Source organism: Zingiber officinale, chromosome 9A (genome assembly GCF_018446385.1).
Source record: "Zingiber officinale cultivar Zhangliang chromosome 9A, Zo_v1.1, whole genome shotgun sequence".
Taxonomy (NCBI): domain Eukaryota; kingdom Viridiplantae; phylum Streptophyta; class Magnoliopsida; order Zingiberales; family Zingiberaceae; genus Zingiber; species Zingiber officinale.
In genome coordinates this window covers 134,113,411-134,122,655 of record NC_056002.1, presented here as the reverse complement: position 1 = coordinate 134,122,655, position 9,245 = coordinate 134,113,411, and the positions used below count along the sequence as shown (strand labels likewise).

Sequence of the window (9,245 nt, the reverse complement as noted above, 5' to 3'; positions counted from 1 at the left end):
TGGCTAATACATCGTGATAGATAATTTATTTTTCATATAGTTGGGTCGGCCAATAAACATAACTTTTTATCCCATGATAATAATTTTAATATTATGTCAAAACTCCGTTCATTATTTGGATATCTGAATTATAAAAATAAAAATGTACTAAGAAAACTCTGACTATAAATAGCCACCTTGTCAAGCCACCCCTCGACCAGCAATCAGTAGCAGTGTCGCACCGCACCTCCGCTTCCATGGCTGCGCTCACCGCCGGCTTTGCCATCCTCCTCATCCTAAACACTCTGTCATTCCCCTTCGCCACCGCGTGGTGCAGCTCCTGCCCCTCACCGAGCCCCCCTAAGAAGCCGCCGACGCCGCCGAGCCCCAGCAACGGAGGCGGCAAGTGCCCCATCGACGCCCTCAAGCTGGGAGTGTGCGCCGACGTCCTGGGTGCCCTCCTCAACGTCACGCTGGGGAAGCCGCCCAAGGAACCCTGCTGCCCCCTCCTCTCCGGCCTCCTCGACCTCGAAGCCGCCCTCTGCCTCTGCACTGCTCTCGATCTTAATCTTCTAGGGGCGCATCTCAACGTTCCCCTCGACCTCAGCCTACTACTCAACTACTGCGGCAAGAGAGTCCCCAAAGGCTTTCAGTGCCCTTGATTGCCTGCCCTTCCTAGCTTTCATACATGTAGCAAAAATAATAAGGTTCCTATAGTTAGGACATCTAGCTATAGGCCAGGTATGGAATGCAATATTGTGAACTAGTTTGGTTTGTATATGTGACCCAACGGATATTATTATTGAATCAGTTGATTTATACATGAATATCGAGAGTAATTTTCTATAATCTATTGATTTGAAGAGAAATCTCAAGAAATAGGAAAACAAACTCTATCGTTCTCACATTCTCAAAAAAAAAAAAAAAAAAAAAACACAAAAAGATGGTGATTGAAAAATATTATCTTTCCAAACCGGCTCAAAACAACTAAACAGGCATTTAAGTAAACCCAAGGCTTAGCATACAAAAGATGAAAATACCCCTAAATATCAAAAAATTAAAACATATAAAAAATAGTAAAAAAATATTCAGAGCATTTGACAAGACTCTAAATGATGTTTTTGGATCCGAACCTTTATTGATTACAAGTTCTAAAATAATATCTTGTTTTAATATCCTAATAAATAATTATGACCTTTCAAAGATTCCGTATACTATTCCTATTTCTATCTCTAGTTTCTTTGCATGTAATTTTGATTGGAGCAGTTAAAATTGTTCCAACGATGTGATCTGATCAGGTTAAAGAAGTTCCTAGCTTTATGACCTAGAAAATATTTAGTGTATTACTCCTAAGTTTTAACAAATCATTCTAAATTATGTAATAAAATAAGTCTTTGTAATAAGTTTAATATATTGTTGGACCTCTCTTGACAAAGAGTTATAGAGCACTGAAGCAATCTCTACTAGTAGGTAGGGTTATAAATAAGTCAAGTCGAGTCGAGTTAAGTTTTAGGATGTTCAAATTTGTTTGATTATAAGATAACCAAGTCGAGCTTAAAATGAACCAAGCTTTTGAAATGAGTGTTCAAGCTTGGTTTGGTTTATTTTTTATGAGCTTGAGCTTGTTTGAAACTTGACTTGAGCTTGGTTCGTTTAGATGTTATCAAGCTCTCAATTCAAGCTTGGTTCGAGCTTGGCTTGAGCTTGGTTCGTTTAGATGTTATCAAGCCGTCAATTCAATCTTGTTTGATTGTTTGAAACATTTAGTTATTTGATTGGTTATTGAGCTTGATAATTTAAATTTCTTTATTTATTTTATTGTTTATTCAGCATATTGAAAAAAATTTTATTAATGAATATGGTTCATGAACGTTGTTCATGAACATTAACGAACTGAACACATATGTGTTCAAGCTTATTTGTTTAGCTTAACGAGCTGTTCAAACTTGTTTATTTAATTAATCTTATATATATTAAACGAACATAAACAAGCTCTTACCAAGCCGAACACCAAACTTGTTCATGAACGTTTGATCCATTTACAACCCTACTAGTAGAAGGAATGGATCCGGAAATTAATGCTCTGTTTATCTAAAGGAGTGGATAATGGATAGATAAAATAAATTTAGGGCATGTGAAGAGAATGAAAAAGTAAAGAAATCTCTTTCTCTGTATGCTTATTCATCTTGATTGAGAAAAGTACCCGTGTGATGTAATTTTTATAATTGAAAAAAGGTATATGCATCATTTTTTTTTCATGGTATCATTTTATGAGTTAAAAAGGATATATGCATCATTTTTTATATATAATGTAATTTTAAGAATGAAAAGGGGGACATGTGTCATTTTTTTTCATCCGTTGCTTTCCATCCGATTTTGAGATGATCGATTTTGGCTCTAAAATCATACGTTTATGTATTGTATTTCTATGCCCTCTTAAAATTTTAATAAAGTAACAACAGAAACCTTTTTACTATAGAAAATTTTCCTTAATTTTACTTTCTGCTCTCTCAAATGAACATAGCATAAAAATGAGCTAGATTTTGAGTGTGCAAAAAATGGATTAAGCAAAAAGTAGAGTTGTAAACGAGCTGAGCCAATTAAGTCGAACTTTAGGGTGTTCAAGTTTATTTGATAAGATAACCGAGCTGAGCCGAGCAGAGCTTAAAATGAACCAAGCTTCTGAAATGATTGTTCAAGCTTGACTTGGTTTATTTTTTATGAACTTGAGCTTGTTTGAAACTTGCCTCGAGCTTGGTTCGTTTAGATGTTATTAAGCTTGGCTTGAACTTGGTTCGAGCTTGATTCATTTAGATGTTATAGAGTTCTTAATTCAAGATTGTTTGATTGTTTGAAATTTTTTGTTGTTTGATTAGTTATTGAGCTTGATAATTTAAATTCATTTATTTATTTTGTTATAGTGTATTATTTATTTAGCATATTGAAAAGAGTTTTATTAATAAACGAATATTGTTCATGAACATTATTCACGAACGTTAATGAGCTGAATACATATGTGTTCAAGCTTATTTATTTAGTTTAACAGGTTGTTCAAACTTGTTTATTTAATTAATATTGTGTATATTGAATGAACATAAACCAGTTCTTACCAAGCTGAACATTAAACTTATTAATGAACATTTAATTCATTTACAATCCTAGTAAAAAGTAAACTTCAATGGTCCTCTTAAATTTAACCAATCTTCTTCTTTAATTATACTTAAAGAAGCATAATTGAATATGGACAAGAGTCCAAGATAATCATTATATGGATCCGTCTCTGTCGACTCAACTCAATCAAGTTGAGTCTACTGTTAATCTACCTCTCAATCCTAAAGAAACTCTCAAGATAGAGATCTTTTCGTGGCTTAACCAATGTTATCAAAATCGTGAGTTGACTCGTAAACTCATACAAAATCGTGAGTTTACTTATGAAAATCGAATGAAATCGTGATAAAATCATGTATTAAAGTAAAATCGGATCAAAATTATAAAATCAGATCAAAATCGTAAAATCACATTTAAAATTGTAAAAATATGATTTTTGAGATAATTTTATCGATTTTGTATCGTTAATAAAAGAGAACTATTTTGGACAAAACAATATCGTTTTGGGACAATTTTAGATTTGCACTTGTATATAAATGATTTATATTAATTTGTTATCTTGTGTTTTATTCACTACAAAAAAATACAACTTTGGGGACAAACGTTTGGAACGAAAAAAATTCGTCCCAAAATTGGAACAAATTTCGGGTCGAAAATAAATTTCGACCCAAATAACCAACAAAACTTGCAACAAAAAAAATTCGTTTCAAGTTTGCAACATAAAATAATTCGTTGCTAAATTCGTCCCCAAATCTGGAACGAAAAAAGAATTTGTCCCAAATTTAGGAACAAATACTGGATTCGTCCCAAATTTGGGAACGAATCGAAGATTCATCCCAAATTCTGGGACAAATCTAGGATTCGTCCCAAAATTTGGGACGAATCTAGAATTCGTCCCAAACCTAAAATTATTTATAAATAATTAAAATGAAACACGTAATGCTTAAATATGGACCTAGAGACCTCGGAATTTGATGAAACAAGTTTCTATGCATTCGTATCGTTGAGCTGATCGTAAATACGTCATCATCCATAATTTTTAAATATTATTTTCAGTGATTTGAATTTTTAACACCAAATTAGGTCAAATTGGGATTAAAAAATTCCAAATATATATATATTTGGTAAAAAATATTTTTATTGATATATTTATGATCATGACAATGAGACGAGCACATAGAAACTTGTTTCATCAAATTCCGATGTCTCTAGGTCCGTATTTAAGCCGTCCAAGTTTGTTTATTTTAAAAAAAAAATGATTAAATTTTTGGGACGAATCTCTGGATTCGTCCCAAAATTTGGGACGAATCCAGAATTCGTCCCAAACCTAAAATTATTTTTAAATAATTAAAATGAAACACGTAAGGCTTAAATATGGACCTATAGACCTCGGAATTTGATGAGACAAGTTTCTATACATTCGTATCGTTGAGCTGATCGTAAATACGCCATCATCCATAATTTTTAAATATTATTTTCAGTGATTTGAATTTTTAACACCAAATTAGGTCAAATTGGGATTAAAAAATTCCAAATATATATATATTTGGTAAAAAATATTTTTATTGATAGATTTATGATCATGAAAATGAGACGAGCACATAGAAACTTGTTTCATCAAATTCCGATGTCTCTAGGTCCGTATTTAAGCCGTCCAAGTTTATTTATTTTTAAAAAAAAATGATTAAATTTTTGGGACGAATCTCTGGATTCGTCCCAAAATTTGGGACGAATCCAGAGATTCGTCCCAAACTTTGGGACGAATTCTTGGATTCGTCCCAAAATTTGGGACGAATCCAGAATTCGTCCCAAACCTAAAATTATTTTTGAATAATTAAAATGAAACACGTAAGGCTTAAATATGGACTTAGAGACCTCGGAATTTGATGAAATAAGTTTCTATGCATTCGTATTATTGAGCTGATCGTAAATACGTCATCATCCATAATTTTTAATTATTATTTTCATTAATTTGAATTTTTAACACCAAATTAGTTCAAATTGGGATTAAAAAATTCCAAATATATATATATTTGGTAAAAAATATTTTTATTGATAGATTTATGATCATGATAATGAGATGAGCACATAGAAACTTGTTTCATCAAATTCTGATTTCTCTATGTAGATATTTTTTAAAACATCTATAGATTGATACTAACTAAAAATGTGTTGTGTACTGAACGTTTGTAAATTAGTGTCCGAAAGCTTAAATAAGGACCTACAGATCTTGGAATTTGATGAAACAAGTTTCTATGCATTCGTATCGTTGAACTGATCGTAAATACGTCATCATCCATAATTTTTAAATATTATTTTCAGTGATTTAAATTTTTAACACCAAATTAGGTCAAATTGGGATTAAAAAATTCCAAATATATATATATTTGGTAAAAAATATTTTTATTGATAGATTTATGATTATGACAATGAGACGAGCACATAGAAACTTGTTTCATCAAATTCTGATATCTCTAGGTCCGTATTTAAGCCGTCCAAGTTTGTTTATTTTAAAAAAAAAATGATTAAATTTTTGGGACGAATCTCTGGATTCGTCCCAAAATTTGGGACGAATTCCTGGATTCGTCCCAAATTTTGGGACGAATCCAGAATTCGTCCCAAACCTAAAATTATTTTTAAATAATTAAAATGAAACACGTAAGGCTTAAATATGGACCTAGAGACCTCGGAATTTGATGAAACAAGTTTCTATACATTCGTATCGTTGAGCTGATCGTAAATACGTCATCATCCATAATTTTTAAATATTATTTTCAGTGATTTAAATTTTTAACACCAAATTAGGTCAAATTGGGATTAAAAAATTCCAAATATATATATATTTGGTAAAAAATATTTTTATTGATAGATTTATGATCATGACAATGAGACGAGCACATAGAAACTTGTTTCATCAAATTCCGATGTCTCTAGGTCCGTATTTAAGCCGTCCAAGTTTGTTTATTTTTAAAAAAAATGATTAAATTTTTGGGACGAATTCTGGATTCGTCCCAAAATTTGGGACGAATCCAGAATTCGTCCCAAACCTAAAATTATTTTTAAATAATTAAAATGAAACACGTAAGACTTAAATATGGACCTAGAGACCTCGGAATTTGATGAAACAAGTTTCTATACATTCGTATCGTTGAGCTGATCGTAAATACGTCATCATCCATAATTTTTAAATATTATTTTCAGTGATTTAAATTTTTAACACCAAATTAGGTCAAATTGGGATTAAAAAATTCCAAATATATATATATTTGGTAAAAAATATTTTTATTGATATATTTATGATCATGACAATGAGACGAGCATATAGAAACTTGTTTCATCAAATTCCGATGTCTCTAGGTCCGTATTTAAGCCGTCCAAGTTTGTTTATTTTTAAAAAAAAATGATTAAATTTTTGGGACGAATCTCTGGATTCGTCCCAAAATTTGGGACGAATCCAGAGATTCGTCCCAAACTTTGGGACGAATTCCTGGATTCGTCCCAAAATTTGGGACGAATCCAGAATTCGTCCCAAACCTAAAATTATTTTTAAATAATTAAAATGAAACACGTAAGGCTTAAATATAGACCTATAGACCTCGGAATTTGATGAAACAAGTTTCTATACATTCGTATCGTTGAGCTGATCGTAAATACGTCATCATCCATAATTTTTAATTATTATTTTCAGTGATTTGAATTTTTAACACCAAATTAGGTCAAATTGGGATTAAAAAATTCCAAATATATATATATTTGGTAAAAAATATTTTTATTGATAGATTTATGATCATGACAATGAGACGAGCACATAGAAACTTGTTTCATCAAATTCCGATGTCTCTAGGTCCGTATTTAAGCCGTCCAAGTTTATTTATTTTAAAAAAAAACGATTAAATTTTTGGGACGAATCTCTGGATTCGTCCCAAAATTTGGGACGAATCCAGAGATTCGTCCCAAACTTTGGGACGAATTCTTGGATTCGTCCCAAAATTTGGGACGAATCCAGAATTCGTCCCAAACCTAAAATTATTTTTAAATAATTAAAATGAAACACATAAGGCTTAAATATGGACTTAGAGACCTCGGAATTTGATGAAATAAGTTTCTATGCATTCGTATTGTTGAGCTGATCGTAAATACGTCATCATCCATAATTTTTAATTATTATTTTCAGTAATTTGAATTTTTAACACCAAATTAGGTCAAATTGGGATTAAAAAATTCCAAATATATATATATTTGGTAAAAAATATTTTTATTGATAGATTTATGATCATGATAATGAGACGAGCACATAGAAACTTGTTTCATCAAATTCCGATGTCTCTATGTAGATATTTTTTAAAACATCTATAGATTGATACTAACTAAAAATGTGTTGTGTACTGAACGTTTGTAAATTAGTGTCCGAAAGCTTAAATAAGGACCTACAGATCTCGGAATTTGATGAAACAAGTTTCTATGCATCCGTATCGTTGAACTGATCGTAAATACGTCATCATCCATAATTTTTAAATATTATTTTCAGTGATTTAAATTTTTAACACCAAATTAGGTCAAATTGGGATTAAAAAATTCCAAATATATATATATTTGGTAGAAAATATTTTTATTGATAGATTTATGATCATGACAATGAGACGAGCACATAGAAACTTGTTTCATCAAATTCCGATGTCTCTAGATCCGTATTTAAGGCGTCCATTTTTGTTTTATTTTTTTAAATAATTAATTTTTTGGGACAAATCTCAGGATTCGTCCCAAAATTTGGGACGAATCCAGAGATTCGTCCCAAAATTTGGGACGAATCCAGAGATTCGTCCCAAACTTTGGGACAAATTCTTGGATTCGTCCCAAAATTTGGGACGAATCCAGGATTCGTCCCAAAACTGAATTTATTTTTAAATAAATAATATCAAACACCTAAGGCTTAAATATGGACCTAGAGACATCGGAATTTGATGAAACAAGTTTCTATACATCCGTATCATTGAGCTGATCATAAATACATCATCATCCATAATTTTTAATTAATATTTTCAGTTATTTAAATTTTTAACACCAAATTAAGTCAAATTGGGAATAAAAAAATTCCAAAAATATATATATTTGATAAAAATATTTTTTTTTTGATAGATTTACGATCAGGACAATGATACGAGCACATAGAAACTTGTTTCATCAAATTCCGATGTCTCTAGGTCCGTATTTAAGGCGTCCAATTTTGTTTTATTTTTTTAAATAATTAATTTTTTGGGACAAATTCCTGGATTCGTCCCAAAATTTGGGACGAATCCAGGATTCGTCCCAAAACTGAATTTATTTTTAAATAAATAATATCAAACACCTAAGGCTTAAATATGAACCTAGAGATATCAGAATTTGATGAAACAAGTTTCTATGCGTCCGTATCATTGAGCTGATCGTAAATACATCATCATCCATAATTTTTAATTATTATTTTCAGTGATTCAAATTTTTAACAACAAATTAGGTTATATTTGGATTAAAAAATGCTAAAAATAAATATATTTGGTCAAAAATATTTTTATGGTTGTATTTACAATCAGGACAATGATACAAATGCATAGAAACTTATTTCATCAAATTCTGATGTCTCTAGGTCTGTATTTAAGGCGTCCCATTTTGTTATATATTTTTTTAAAATAATTAAATTTTTGGGACGAATCCAGGATCCGTCCCAAAATTGAAAATAATTTTTAAAAAGGTAAAATCATACACCGAAGGCTTATATCTTGACCTAGAGACATCGAAATTTCATGAAATAAGTTTCTATACGTTTGTATCGTTGACCTGATCATAAATATGTCTTCATCCATAATTTTTAATTAATATTTTCAGTGATTCAAATTTTTAACAATAAATTAGGTCAAATTGGGATTAAAAAATTCCAAAAATAAATATATTTGGTTAAAAATATTTTCATGGATATATTTACGATCAGGACAATGATACAAACGTATAGAAACTTGTTTCATCAAATTCCGATATCTCTAGGTCCGTATTTATTCTTTCTAATTTTTTTCCTCTTTTATTTAAAAATAAATAAATTCTGGGACGAATTCCTGAATTCGTCCCAGATTTTGGGACGAATCCAGGGATTCGTCCCAAAATTAGGAACAAAAACATATTTGATG

The 9,245-nt window shown here is 30.8% G+C and overlaps 1 protein-coding gene across 1 annotated transcript; it reads left to right on the top strand.

Annotated features, from left to right (window-relative positions):
- The first annotated feature begins 236 nt into the window (after positions 1 to 236).
- Positions 237 to 641, top strand: LOC122021070 (14 kDa proline-rich protein DC2.15-like). The gene has a single exon (XM_042579147.1). The coding sequence runs from the start codon at positions 237 to 239 to the stop codon at positions 639 to 641; it is 405 nt and encodes a 134-aa protein (XP_042435081.1).
- Positions 642 to 9,245: the final 8,604 nt, after the last annotated feature.